The 15,828-nt window shown below is 36.6% G+C and overlaps 1 protein-coding gene across 1 annotated transcript in view; it reads right to left on the bottom strand.

Moving 5' to 3' along the window:
* Nucleotides 1-1,001: 1,001 nt before the first annotated feature.
* Nucleotides 1,002-15,828, bottom strand: part of SEC22A (SEC22 homolog A, vesicle trafficking protein) — a 35,254-nt gene continuing 20,427 nt past the window's right edge. The window contains exons 5-7 of the mRNA XM_016199937.2: nt 11,681-11,796; nt 5,181-5,246; nt 1,002-3,457 (exon numbers count right to left, since the gene is read on the bottom strand). Coding sequence (XP_016055423.1) covers nt 3,257-3,457; nt 5,181-5,246; nt 11,681-11,796 — 383 coding nt within the window. The 3' untranslated portion in view covers nt 1,002-3,256. The remainder of the gene's footprint in view (nt 3,458-5,180; nt 5,247-11,680; nt 11,797-15,828) is intronic.

The raw sequence follows: 15,828 nt of genomic DNA, 5'->3' as shown, positions 1-15,828 counted from the left end.
CAGGCATTTGCCTCAAATGGATTTTCAAGCTTTAACATGTTCTTAGTTTAGGATAAGAATTCTTATGAGAACAAAATCCTCTACTGGCCACACACCAAAACCCCTGAAATGAAAGCCTTTATAGCTAGTACAAATTGAGGATCCAATGCAGAAACATAATATGCAAATGTGGATAAAACAACTGAGGATTTTGTTCATTTTAGCATTTCATAGGGTCTCCAAGTGTGAACATTTTCACCAGGATTCACCAGGAAGAAGTGTCCCCTGAGGAGCTGGGATGCTGACTTAGTTAGAGCAGTGGAAACTGTCTCCCTTCTAGCCTTGACTTCTGGGAAGTTCAAGGGTCAAATTTTACACCCTCCATTTTCATTGATCTTGATTTTCTCCCCTTTCTGTTTCTATTTTATTACCATTATTTCATATGTCTTTTCTTGGTAAGCTGCTTCAAAGTTTTTTAGGAAAGAGGCCAGGTATAAAAATATAGACCCCCAAAAACCACCACAAAAAACAAGCAAATATTGCAATTACTTTTAGGGTATAAAAGAAAGTATCATTCTTTGTTCTTACAGCACATCTTAATCAAAAAGCGGTATTTCAGAATTACCTTAATATATATATCTAGATTTGACCATAGCAGTCCTGTGCTCATTAAGAAGTCCCCAATTCCTTGATCTTACCAAGAACAGACATATTCCCTGAATATAATTTTAGTTATCTTCATTATTTCCAACAGAGCCCTGGGCTGAGACTAGAAGTTGTGTATGTAGCTCTGTGACCCTAGGTGAGTCATTAACATCTGACTGCCTTAGTTTCTCCTTCATAACAGGAGGGCAACTACAACCTCCTCTCTACCACAAATCTCATTATGATTAGGTAAACACAGGCTTGCTCTCAGGTGTAAAAGTGCAGTATAAATGTAAGATATTACTATCACACACATTAGAGGCCTACATGATTCTTTCTCGAGAGCTTAAGGACTTCTTTTCACCCACGGCAAAAACTTCTTTCCAAATTCACAGTTTCTTTGGTAACAACAACACGATAGAGACACGGAAGTTACATACACATTCAGAGATGCAGGCACCAAATAATGAAAGAAGGCATTTCTATACATAAAACATTTATACCTGTTTTCATTTTTTTACATTAAGATGTAAACATCCGCTTATCCAAAATAGCTGGTGAAAAAACAAAACAAAAACAAAAAACAAATTAAGTCTTTAAAGATAGCTGGTGAGTTTTCAAGTGTCTTTGCTGAATGAATCCAAGTATCAAACATTATAACTCAATAATTCAATGATAAGGAAAACCAATGGAACCAAACTGAGCTATAAAATATCAATATGTAGCAAAATCACAATTAACCAAAATGCTCCAACTTCCTGGATAATTGACTATTTAAAACTATTCTTGTTTTAACCATTAGTTTAGGAAAAAACCTTCCTAAATTGAACCATTTCACTTTCCTGGCTCAGTCAGTACAAAATGCCAAACACAAATCAATTTTATTTTGATGATTTAGGATCATGTGGTACCTTGGGGTATCTCTCAAAATATACATTAATTTCTACGCAGTTTTGTTAGAGGCAGAAAATTAGAGTGAATTGGAGTTTCTTGTTTTAAATAAATCCCTGATATCATTAGCTTACTGTCTTCCTTTTGCCTCATTCTCCTAAAAGGAGGGCGTAGCGAAAAGGTTCTAGTTAAGAAGTTGCAGGCTTAACTACATATCTGTGATTCGGGCAAACAAGGCAGATCAATGTCTTTACCCCTCTGGACTATTTCTTCTCCTTAATAAATATGCCCAATAACATGAATGATATGTAATGGGTCCACTGTTTTTCTTGATATCAAATTTTAGTACCTTATAAATTCCTTGTTTGGAATCTTTTCTTTAAAAAACAAAAGAAAATGATTCATGAAGATGACTTCCAAAACCAGGGAAGTTGTAGATTTTGCTAATGGAATCAAACTGTGCTTCCTTTAATAATGTTTATAATGGTATCAAGAAGCAAGTAAGTTCTCTAAGATACTAGGTGCTTAACTCCTCAAAGCCATAAAAGAATGAGCTGCTGGGAGAAAAGTCACCCTCTGGTCTCTGAGTGCAGTTCAGTGTTTCCCTAGTGCGGGGCCCTATCCCTGGGGCACAGGGGATGATTTCAGGTGGCACATACACTGAATTAAATAACACTGCATCACAGTGAGAATGTCGTTCCCTTTACAATTTTCTTTACCTTCCTGAGAATCCCACAGAGAGAGTCCCGTTGTGGTGCTGGGTAGCATCTCTCTCACTGCAACAAAGAAACAGCAGGCTTCTTGGATTCAGAGGCTTGCGGACATTAGCATCTAGCTAGAATTTAGTTAACATTTTTTGTTTTAACTTTATTTCATAGTTACCTTTTATTTATGGGAAACTGATCCTGATTTTCCACTTGGAACAGCAATTGGTTTCCTTTTAAATTACTTAAAAATTTTAAAAATAAATATTAAGTAAATAATAGTATATGTAATACTCAAATGATTGAAGTCTGGAAAACAATGGCTATAGTCTAACAAATCATATTTTTTAAAAGTGATTTTTAAAGAAACTACCAACGGAGTCTAGAAAGGGAACCTATGTCACTGTACTTTCAATACTTGTGGCATTCCAGAGATGAGTTCGCCGCAGCCTCTCCTACATCAGGTGATTCCCAGAGTTGAAATTCAAGCAAAAACATAAAAGAAGAAAGAACCAATTCCAAACCATCCTGGACTTCATAACTCATGGTACCATAAATGTGCAAATAATCTTATATTTAGTAAGTCATTTGTTTGAAACATACCTTTTCAATTTACTGCGGCATCTTTTTATTTGGTCTATACTAACGCCTCACAAAGGCAAACCCAGTTTGGAGAGTTCCTGCTTGGTCCTCAGAAGAGCAATATATGTTCTAATTGAACTCTGCAGCAGGGATTCAGAACTGCTGGCCAAGTGTTCCAACGGTAGCGGACTGTTCTTCCTCCGATGCAGCCCTGCAGAGAGGTCTCCTCCTCCTCTGAACAATAATCTGGGCCAACATTCTTCTGAGAGGAGTTTGCCTCACGGGTACTGCATGCTCACAGGCATGCCATGCTGACTTAAACAAAAAGGACACGTGGAGAGAAAGAAAGCAGAGCTTCTCTCTTGTGGTGAACAGGTTCTTCATCACAGTGGCAGTTATGATATGCTCCTTCCTTTTCCCCCCAAAAGCCCAGGCAATACGTCTGAAGGATGGAGTCAGACATCATAATCAGGAGCCTTCCCCTGGGCTTGCCTTAGCCAGATCTGCAGTGTAACAAAGGCTCCCACAGTCACGTGAAAGAAAAGCTGCCAGAGGTTTCGAAGTTCATAGAGATACATGTTGCATAGACAGATTAAGCCAAAAGTCAAAAAAGATTTGACATTCCGCCAGCCAGTATAGTAGACAAGTAAATAACACTGTTCAAAATATAAAATGAAAGATGATTAGGGTTACAGGAAGAGAAATCGATGCTTCTACTAGAAAACTGTAACAGGACACAGAGTAAAATATGAGAGTGCAATTTCATCTACAGATAAAATAATGTAACACCAAGGCATTCGGCTATGAAAGGGAAACAGATTTTTCCTTTTATGTTTTTCATTTTTCAAGAGAAAAAGCATTTTGTATCATATTTTAAATGGAGGAATAATCAGAAGACTGCCTTGCAAACAGGCTGGACAAATTTCTCAAGGTGACAGGCAACTAAGAAGCATTCTCAGGGCCTTCGGGGGGTCTATCTTTCATTTTCAGCCCAGAAAAGTACAAAAAGCTCAAATAAGCCATTTAGCAAAATGGACTCTTATGTAACCTGAATCTGAAAATTACTGAAATCAACAATATTTACTGATCCCCCTTTCAGTGCAAGGAGTTAAGCTAGGAGGACCTGAGTGAACATTTGAGGGAGAAGTCATTCAAGGGATATTTACTGAGGGCCTGCTATAAGTCAGGCACTGTTTTTTAGCTTTAAGTAAACAAAGCCTTTTCTCTAGTTTACATTCTAGGGGAGAGAGAAAGATTATAAACATTATATATATAATATATATGTACATTATATATATAATATGAAATAGTTACATCTTGAAAAAGATAAAAGACAAAATTTAAAAAGGGGGACAGAAGGCAATGAGTGCCATTTTAGAAAATACAGAAAGTCCTCCTCCCACCCTACCCCAAATCCTGGCATTCACTACTGTCTCCTGCTTCATTTTCCCTCCCATACTATTAACATACTTTTAAAATATGTTTATTTTGTTTGTCATCTATATTCTTCCAATAGAATCTAAGCTTCATGAAAGGAGAGATTTTTTATTTTCTTTTTCACTCATTTATCTCCAGTGCCTAGAACAGTGCTTGGCATGTAAGTGCTCATTACAAGTTTGTTGAATGAATAAACTGTTTTCTAGAAAACATCTAAAATTCACAATCTGGTAAATATAGGAATTATATGTGATCACAAAGTCTTAAGAGAGAAGCAGAGGTCCCTTTGTGAAATTATATCCAGGCTCCAGTACAGGAAGGATATTAGGGTGTTTGCAACAATGCAGAATGTGGAAATATTCTGTTCAATGTGCTTAATTCTTAGGAAATTAGAACTCTGCCTACTTAAAAAGAAGATTGCTATCTAAGAAAAATGAATTGGAAGCACTTACTTTACCTAAGTGATCTGTATTTTAGAAAAATAGTTGGGGGGAAAAAAACTTCTTCTTTTGAAATAGTTTTAGACTTAGAGAAAAGTTGCAAATATACTAGAGTTTCTGTATATCTTTCACCCTGCTTCCCCTAATGTTGTCCTCTTACATAACCATAGCATAATCATCAAACCAGGATATGAACATTGATACAATACTATTAACTAATCTATAGACTTTATTCAAATTTTGCTAGCTGTTCCACTAAGGCCATTTTTCTGGTCCAGAATTCAATCCCAGACTCCATATTTAGTTGTCACGTCAAGTTCACTGGGATCTATGTCCACTCAAAATGGACAGGTAGGTCACAAAGCTAACAGAGGGTCAAATTAAAAGGGAGGCAAAAAACTCAGACATTACTTTTAATTAAAGTACACAAGCAATTTTTAGAATTAATACCAAAAACAAACAATAATGGGAAAGTGTTTCTTAAAAATAGGAGAGAACTCACCTGGTAAAGGCAGGCTGCTGTTCCAAGGAAAAATGCAATGATGTAATTAAAATCCTCACCATCACTCTACAAAAACAAAATAAAAAATTACTTCTTTTCTGGTGGAAGCCTATTTTCAAACAAAATCCACCAGGATAGGATATGAAAACATTTATGCACAAATGGCCAAAATTTTCATGAAACGGTATATAAAAATTCTCCAGAGTCCCAAAAGGGAAAAAGAAAATCTATCATAAGATCCAAGGAGTGTGAGATAGAGGAAAACCACCAGTGTTCCTCCATGTTTTGGCCTGCCTGTCAGTTTCATTTTACCCAAGAGAAGATGAAAACCAATGGGAACAAGTTTCCATATAAAAGACTCTCTTTTCTCTACTGAAGAAACTATATAAAAATGTACAACACCCCAGCAGCCTATAAAGTTAGTCTTGCTCACTAGGGTCATTCCTTAACTCAAATAAATCTTGACAAATTTTACTATCTAGTAAGCACATCGCTGAATTGTCCAATACAGAAATTTGACAAGATTAAAAAACAAAAACAAAAAAACATGGAAAGCTACTGCCCACTAGAGTGTGCTAAATCCCAATGAGAAAAACCAGTCATGCATGCTGTGCTAGAAAAATAGCTATCCAGAGGAAAATCAGATACATCATGTATAGAATATTTCTTTTAAAAGAAAACGAATAGAAACATGCAACAGCCCATTTTTTTCTGTTCCTTTTTGATGCCTCTTAAATATCTATATTTATTACTTCTTTCAATACTTTTATGAAGTAGAACACAAAGCCTAGGCAGGAGCATAAATTTTCCCCTTATTTTATCTTTTTATTTTATTTTTTAAAAATATATCTTTATTGATTTCAGAGAGAGGAAAGGAGAGGGAGAGAGAGAGAGAAACATCAATGGTGAGAGAGTCATTGATTGGCTGCCTCCTGAACGGCCCCGACTGGGGATCGAGCCCGCAACCCAGGCATGTGCCCTGACCGGGAATCAAACCCCTATCATCTGGATCCTAGGTTGACGCTAAACCGCTGAGCCATGCCCAGCTGGGCTCCCCTTATTTTAGAAAAAAATTTAATACAGTGAAAATTTCCACAAGACATGAGTGTCCCCCATGAATATGTCTTCATGAAATAATATAAAGAGAAAATTCCTTTTCTGCTGGCTATTAGGCAAAAGAACTGACTGTAGGCAGAGGGAGAGTGGCTTATACTAGTGAGATGATCTTAAAATAGGAATTAATCTGTCTGGGATGCTTAGGGACAGTTCTACCTCAGAGGCAGGGAAGGTAAACATGAAACCTCTCCACTTTAATAATTCTAAAGCTTTAAATACAGGGTGGGGCAAAAGTAGGTTTACAGTTATGAGCACGTGAAACACAGTTTATTCTTGTATTGTTATTAATTATGGTATTATTTTCCATGTGAACTGTAAACCTAATTTTGCCCCACCCTGTAAGTTCTGCTCAATTGTTTTTCTTAATCCCTTACTTTTTAAATGATCTTTTTTCTGATTATAAAAATTTATGTTCATTGTAGAAAATTTGGAAAGCAGATTGTTACAAAGAATAAACTCATATAGTCCCTAGTACCACAACTCTGGGAGAATTACTGCTAACCATTTTATGTATTTCCTTCCAATAATTTCTATACAAAAATATATGCACATTTTATAAAACTGGAATCATACTTTTATATACTGCTGTTTAGCACTTCACATATCATAAACATATAAACACTTTCTCAAGATATTCCTCAACCACATGATTCGTAATGATTATATAACCTTTCATTATATTATTGCATTAAACTGCACACATAGTAAGAATTCAACAAATGCATGCTAAATTGAGTTGAGCTTTGAAAAATCTTTACTTCTACTTGGTAAAGAGAAGACTGTCTATAAACATATTCTTTCATTCAATAAATATTCATTAAGCACTCATAGGCCAGAACTGTGTTACTAGACCTAGGAGAGAAAGTAATTAAGTCCATACCAACTCAAGAAACTCACTCTCTAGTCAAGGAGGCAGATAAATAAACTAACAATTCCCATCTCAAGTGATAACTGGTGGTATAGATATATGTATGTACAGGGTATTAAGGAAGCCTACTGGAGACCCACTTAATTCTGTCTGGAGAAAAAAGGGGCCGGGGAAGGTTTGCCAGAGGAAATAAAGCTTAGCCTAGGCCCTGAAGGATGAACTGGTAAACAAAGGAGACAATGTAGGAAGAGAATCCCAGGCACAGGGAGTAGCACATGAAGTCTCAAACATATGGAATAATTTTGGAATGAACTTTTATGATATCTACAATTTTACTTTCAAATGATTCACACACACTCCAAAAGGAAAGAGAGAATGGAAGGTAGGTAGGTATTCAGGTGAATATTAATTGTATTGTTTTTAAACCTCTTATAAGTTTGAATTTTTCAAAATAAAACGTTGTGTTGGGGGGGGGAGGAATGCAAATGAAAAACTGCTATGCAGCCACTAAAAAGAACATAATAGATCTCTATAGATTGATATGAAATGATCTCCTACATATTATTAGGTGGAAAAAGATGCAAATTGGTATGAAGAATATACTGCCATTTATATAGAAGTAATTTTAAATTAATAATTATATAAGAAAATATATAAATACATGTGTATTGGCATATGGACATAATCTCTCTAGGATATACTAGTTGTTTACTCTAGGGAGAAGTGGGAAGAGAATTACTTATTGTAAAAATTACAGGCTTTGAAACTGATTGTGTGTACACCTTACTGCATGTACATTTTACTCTGTGTACGCATGTGTATGGATGTGTGTGGATGTACACGTATTAACCTTTGTTGAAGGCCATTACGAAAATATCTAAGGAGAAGGTGTAGAGTTAGAAGAATACAAAGCTGAGGACAGAAAACTGAAGAAGCCACTATTTAAAGGATGGGTGGTGAGAGTTTACCAAATAAACTGAGGGCTAAAAAGAGAAAGAAAAAAATACAATAGGAAAAAACTGTTTCATGGAAATTAAGGAATGAGAGAATGTCAAGAAAAATAACACATCAAACGATTAATAGTGCTTTATTTTATTAACTTCTAAGTTTTCTAAAATAAACATTATTTTTTAAATTAAACAAGTAATTTTGTGAAGGAAGATCTGAACAGTATGTGAGACAAGGCAGAGAGAGCACATAGGACAAGGCCTCAAGAGTGGCTGCGATATTTGCCAATCAGTAGGATATTGGTGAGCTCAATGGCAGGTGTTTGAAAGAACTATGAGGGCAGAAAAGAGATCGCAGAGACTAAGAGAATAGAGCTAAGGGAGTGCAGACAACAAACACTGTCTACTCCTTTAAAAAATTAGAAGGGAACATACATCAAGGGGTTTTGTTTGTGTTTAAACACTGGCAGGCTACAACATGTTTAGGGCTGAGAGACAAGAGCCAGTAGAGAGGAAGCAGATGAAATGTAGGTGAGGACTAGCCAGAGGTTGGGGGAAGGTGGGGCAGAGGTTCAGAGAGGGAACAGAAGTGGAGGGTGGGACAGAGGAATGACAGCCCGGGTGGGGCAGGAAAGGAGGGGACAGAGGTAAGGGGTTCAAATAAAAATTTTAAAAATGTCACATTCACCTTTGGGGGATGCTACGGTACAAAAACACTGCTTTGAAAACGAATAAAGGGAAAAAATTTTTTCAAAGTGAAAATGAAGAGGTAAGGAAAGACTTCATATAGTAGCCACACAACCACGTAGTATATTAGGGTGATACTACTATAAAGGTTGTAATAATTAGAAAATATTCACTTTTTAATCCTAAGTGAAAAGATACAGAATTATATAATAGATATGATTCATATATGTTTGTGTGTATATATAGGGTGTCCCCCAAAAATGAATACACACTTTAACAGCTGATAACTCACTTAGTTTTCACTCCTTTTCAGGTTTAACTGATTTGAAATAATGGGTGAAGCCAGACTAAGCTTTGAACAAAGAAAATTTATCCTAAAGTGTCACTAGACTTTTTTTATGAGGATACATAAAAGATAAAGTTTACTGTACAAAACTGGCAACAGTCCATGAATTGAGGGCGCATAAATACCAAATACAGTGGTTCCTTGGTTTCCGAATGTAACCCGCTCCGGAAGAGCGCTTGGGTTCTGAAACATTGGAAAACCGAGGGCTCCACAGCGGACAGCTGGGCCTCAGGGTCTTGCCCTCAGCGGAAGCCAAATGGCATGTTCCACTTCCCACGCATGTTCGAAAACCGAAGCATTTACTGCCGGGTTTCCAGCGTTCGTAAACCGAAATGTTCGTCAAAGGAGGCATTCGAAAACCGAGGTACCACTGTAAAATGATTCTTGATGTTTCGAATCCACTGCTTCTCGTTATCAGCAGTGCCTGATAACAGCAGTGCCAGAACGGTCATCAGTTTGAAAACAGGCACTGACAAAACAATTATTCATTTCTGTAAATTCTTTTAAATTTTGAAAATGAACTGTATGCCAATAAACACTGATTTTACAATCATTCAAAGTGTGTATACGTATTTGGGACATCCTGTATATGTATATGTATATGTATATATAATATACAGAGAAAATTTGGGGATGATTTTATTTTCTCCTTTATACATTTCCCCCCAATTCTTTAACAATGAGCAGAGAAACAGGCAAAATGCTTTTATTTCTTTTGAAAGCAAGCACTGCATCTTAGCATACATATTATACCACTAAATAAATAAAAAACTTCCGATGACCTTTAAGAGGTATGTAATTTCTTTAAAATATGGGAAAAACAGAACTCAAGGAATAAAAGCAAGTTGATTACTTTCTGCTTGGTAGTAGTCTTTAGAAACAATTTGAGAATCAGAGAGCCTTAGAACGTTTGTTCTGAAGTGGTCATTTGTTCTGAAGTGGTCTTGAGCCTACGCAGTCTAAAACCTTCTTCTTGCAGAATAGGAAAGTAAGATCCAAGAAGATAAAGTAACCCATACAAAGTCACAGAGGTACAGTAGTTACTGGCAGATGGGACCCAGGTATCCTGTCTTCCAGGCCAGTGTTTCTACTGCTGTAGCAAAATACTCAATTTTTTTTCTAATGTAACACATGCAAATTACTTCTAGGTTGGCATCAGCCTAATTAATATCATTGTTTCAAGGTTGATCCTAAAGGAACACAGGTAATATAAACCCAATGTGATAAAAGCTTATTATGCATTCATGAGGTGCCAATTCACAATAAACTTATTAACATCTTTAAACTCAGAACAAAGTTAGCAAATGAGTGAAAATAATCTAATTTACACATTACTGTGAACACCAAATCAAATTTACCAACTTAAAAGAAAAATGTACTCATCCTAAACTTCCCCAGTCTGAACTTAGATAGCAAAGAAAAAACTTCAGTGCTATGTATTTTAATAAATCCCCTGTTATCACCCTAAGAGGTGGTTATTAATCTAGAAGAAACAAACCTGTGCTGAATTTTCAAACAACGTTAACAATATACATGAATGTTAATTCATGTGGGTTCTCAAATTTAAATGTGCCTCAGGCTCTAGAAGTAAGTTACACACTAGAAGATAAATGTGGCACTCATTTTTAGCATTCGAAAGAGTATTTAGAATTCATGGCCTTAAAGAAGTAAACTTTAATATTGGTACATTGCTCACACTCAGAAAATACACTACATATTGTCAGCTAGATGTAAACATACGATCCCCAACTAAATCCTTTGCCCTTAAATCAAGTATTAAAGACATGTTGAGGCCACTTAATCTGGTACTGCCTTCCTGCCTCCTCTAGCACCACCATCACCTAAATAACTTCACTACAGGTAAGTTCAAAACAGATAAAGGTTTAAGTCCCATGTCCTGGAATTTGCACTCAAGTCTACAGAACAGATCACTTCAAAAAGATCTTTTACTGACAAAACATTATCTACCACAACTCCAGAGATTATTCCTAACACAAAATACAATGAACCAGAGAGAAAACAGAGTATGTCTTAAATTCAATGGCTTCGGTGAGAATAAAAAGGACCTTTTATCCCACACAAGTCATGGACAATGATAAAATAGACTCTAATGAGGAAAAGTTAAAGGTGGGAGACCCCAGGTCCCCGATTCTGTATGTATTTTCTTTCCGGGTGATTCAAGCTATAAAGGATGTACTTGTTGAAATTAATCTAGTTGGCACCCCTAGTCCTACCCTGCTTAATACTCTACGTTCATCACAGCGCCTTCCACATTCTGGCATTTCATTTTCTCCTGTTTGTCTACTGTCCATTCCACCTTTTAGGACACAGAATCCTTAGAAGGCAGATCACTTTCAGCACTATATTCCCTCATTATTCTCTTAACAAGAGGAAGGGGAGGATAAGGCAGGTACAAAGAACACAAAACCTAAGCATATGTTGCAAGTTGTACTAATACTCAAATCAGTTCGAACCAATTCTGTAACAAGCGGAATCAACACACACAGTATCTGAAGTTGCAAAACTAGCACAGTACCTGCAGGAGACTTTCTATGGCGTGAAAGCCTCGGATTAAGTTCAGAGCTCCACATAAAAGACTAAGGATAAACGCCACAATCCCTGACAGAGTTGCTGGTTCCAGTCTCTGGTGGGCTGGAAAATAAAATGGTTAGAAATGAACATTAGTATCTCATGTCAATACCTAAACTTACGTAAAATGAAATTCATCACTCAATTAGATTAATCTTCATAAAATTATCTAATGCTATATCTTAGTAATTAAATATTTTCTTAAATGCAAAATGTCTTATCACATGACAGCTTCAGACCCTGAATGCAAGTTAAATTGACTTATTTTTCTCTACATTTTTAATGAAGACATCTCATTTGTATTTGGGATATATACTGCTAAGGAGTGCTCATATCTGGCAGTAAACCAGGTAGAAAAAACCTTACTGCCTAAATATGTCTACCACTTGCAAGCAGTTGCAAAGATTTACAAAGGTGACTTTGCTTGGAAATTCATTGCATAATTCCTACCTTTCCTGAAAATGCTTAGGGAACATTTTAAAGGACAAACATAGCTTGCTTTTAAGCAACGCTCTCCCCTATCTGGGCTTCAGGGCTATAAATACCAGAGGATATATATGAAAGCTCATATATATAGTTGACCCTTGAACACAGATTTTAACTGTGAAGGTCCACTTACACTTGAATTTTTTTTCCAATAAATATGTACAGGACTTCAAATGTATTTTCTCTTCCTTATGATTTTCTCAATAATATTTTTTCTGTAATTTAGTTTATTGTAAGAATACAGTATATAGCCCTGGCCAGTGTTGCTAGGTGGTTAGAACATCAGCCTGTGAACCAAAGGTTGAAGGTGTTTGATTCCCAGTCAAGGGTACATACCTGGGTTGAGGGTTCAATCCCTGGCACTGGTTGAGGCATGTGCAGGAGGCAACCAATCCATGTGTCTCTCTCACATCAATGTGTTTTTTTTTCTCTCTCTCTCCCCCTCCCTTCCATTCTTTCTAAAAATCAATGGAAAAAATATCCTCAAGTGAGGATTAACAAAATAATACTAATAAATAAAAAAGAATACAGTGTATAATACACATAACATACAAAATATGTGTTAATCAACTGTTATCGGTAAGGTTTCAGTAAACAGCAGACTATTAGTAGTTAAGTTTTAGGGAAGTCAAAAGTTATACACAGATTTTGACTGCACGGGGGTCAGCACCCCTTGTTGTTCAAGGGTTAACTGCAATCACCAATCTGAACTCAATAAAATGGAGTCTTATAGCTACGAAGTTCCTCGTCTCTGAAGGCCACTTGAAGATACAATTGATAGAACACCTGTTGAAGAAGTGACCAGTTTGCTCAGCCAACGTGGCTCAGCAGTTGAGCACTGACCTAAGATCCAGGAGGTCACGGTTCGGTTCCCAGTCAGGGCACATGCCCAGGTTGCCAGCTCAATCTCTAGTGGGGGGCGTGCAGGAGGCAGCCAATCAGTGACTCTCTCATCATTGATGTTTCTCTCTCTCTCCCTCTCCCTGCCTCTCCCTGAAATCGATAGACATATTTTTTAAAAAAAGGAAGTGACCAGTTTACCTTTGTAAACACATTTTCTTATCTGTCAGGGCTTCAGCAGTGTAAGACATTTAGTTATACAATAGTTTCCCTTCATAATCATTTTGCGCTTGACAGAATTAATAATAGAGTCTAAATAAAAACACAAAACTAAATACAAAATCATATAGACCTCAAAAAGGAGACAGATGGAAAGAGAAGACAACAGAAGTACATTTAGATCACTTTATTTAAATCACTGAAGTGTAAAAGCCCTAACAATGAAGTTAATAAGGTGGAATGTTGATATAAGGAAGGGCTTAAATCTTTGCCACTTATATTCAGCCATTTCAGCAGAAAAGCTTCCCTGAACAGCTCATAAAAACACAAAACCCACATATCACAAAAATTATTTAAGTTCAGCGGAAAACGTTAATATGGAATAACATTTTTTTCAATTTCTTCTGTACTCAAGCTTACTACTTGGTCTCTCAATCAATTTCCTTGAGATTTTGATATAAAAACAAAAAATGAAATGCCTCTGTAAAGTACTGATACCAAGTTTTATATCAGTAGAGGGAAAAAAGTCTCACATTTAAAAACCTATCCAACTGGTCTACCAATTAGTCATGTTTTGCATCTCTCTTCCATTCCTCCCCATAGCCCCCCTCAGTCATAAGGGACAGCTGGCCTCTAAATAAAAAAGAAATCCTCAATATGGGCCTTGAGCATAAAACCACCTGACAACTGAACAGATTATATAAATCACACTTCTGAAGTATACAAAACAAGTTTAACTTGCAAAAACCCCAAATTATATTCTGAATATTTAAAAAAAACCTTAGCTTTTTATGGTAAGTAAGGTATGGCCATTCTTACATGGGAAAATATTACCATTTTAATGTGTTGATCAATATTGATTTAAGAAATAAATAATATGTCTATATAAATTAAATATTTATTAAGTTTCTAACACTTGCCTCTTGGCCTTGGAGCACTCTCTGTATAACGATAGTATACCATTTAAAAATTAATTATTTCAAAATGACCAGAAATATTTTTAAAGGCATGAAAGCAAATAACAAAACTCCTTTAACAAGGACAAGGCATCCATTATGCTGAAGGACAGGCTGGAGCTGTGCCAAATCACTGTGGGAATGAAATTCTCAAGCGGAGATTCCCTCCCATCCTACCCCCTTCCCAAGGCTTGTGGGAATGGTTATCTAGAGAAAACTCAATCTGCATACAATATGAGGGTCATACTTTCTCAGTTTTCACAAACTGAATGAGTTATTTAATCACATTTAAATGTACAGTATTATGTTTTATATGCTTTTCCCCCCTCACTAAACAGATTTTTAGATCCATTGTTATTCACAAATGTTTACTGCACAGTTCTATTTGGCACTTGACAGTTACCATTAGGAATAGAGTGGATTTGGAACAATAACAAATGAAAGACAATGTAGAAGAAAAATTTGCTTAATCCAAAGCATTGTCACTTGGTCAGTTTATCTTTTATTGTTGCTAATAATTGTCTTCTGCTACAATGCCTTTTCTTTAATTAGTCTCCTTGGGCCCAAAAGTGGCATTTTCATGACAAAGTTAATTTTTTCTCAAAATGCACCAATGATTAATAAAGGGTTTACAAAAGTTCCTAAGAAGTAAGAGTAAGTCCCTGGGAACCAAAGAACTATTGGTTATAGTGAATTAATATATTTATTCAGCAAACACTTCTGGCACAATTCTGTATAAGATGCTGTGCTTTAGGAGGTATGAAAACAAATTACAGGAACTGCCCTCAAGGCACTTCCTGTGTTTAAAAGGGAAGTGGACAGATAGTTCACGAAAGTAATAAGCATTCTAAACTAAAAGATACAGACTTCTGAAGAGGAAAAATAACTAGGGGGGGGTGGTGGCACAGGAGTGATAGAGAACTAGTGAAGATCTTTGAAGATGGATAAAGTTTAGACAGGTACAAATGAGGAGAACTGCATTCCATGCAGAGAAAAGAATATGAACATGGAGATGGAAATGAGAGAAGCAAATAGTAGCATCTACTACTGCTGCTGCTGCTGCTGCTGCTGCTGCTGCTACTACTAACAGTGGCTGCTCTCAATGTGCCAGGCAAGGTGTCAGACATCAAGTGCTTCCATTTGGTTCTTTCTCTTTATAATTTCTCTCTCTTTGTTTATATTGTCTATTTGATGCAACCTCATTGTCATACCTTCCTTACTTTTTGTTTTTCTAGGATATGTTTTTATTTCTTTTAGAGAGGAAGGGAAAAGGAGAGAGAGAAACATCGATGTGAGAGAGAAACATCAATTTGATTACCTCCCACCCCCATATGCACCCAGAATGGGGATCAAACCCACAACCTAGGTATGTGCCCTGACTAGGAATCAAACCGGCAGCCTTTCAGTGTACGTGACGATGTTCCAACCAACTGAGGCACACCAGCCAGGGCCCTTCCTTACTTTTAAAATCATGATTTCCGCCAGGCTGGGCGTGGCTCAGTGGTTGAGCATCGACCTAGGATCCAGGCAATCAGGGTTCAATTCCCGGTCAGGGCACATGCCCAGGTTGCAAGCTCGATCAATGACTCTCTCA

The sequence above is a fragment of the Miniopterus natalensis genome, chromosome 6, assembly GCF_054644295.1.
Source record: "Miniopterus natalensis isolate mMinNat1 chromosome 6, mMinNat1.hap1, whole genome shotgun sequence".
Lineage (NCBI taxonomy): Eukaryota > Metazoa > Chordata > Mammalia > Chiroptera > Miniopteridae > Miniopterus > Miniopterus natalensis.
This window is presented reverse-complemented; position numbering and strand designations above follow the sequence as displayed.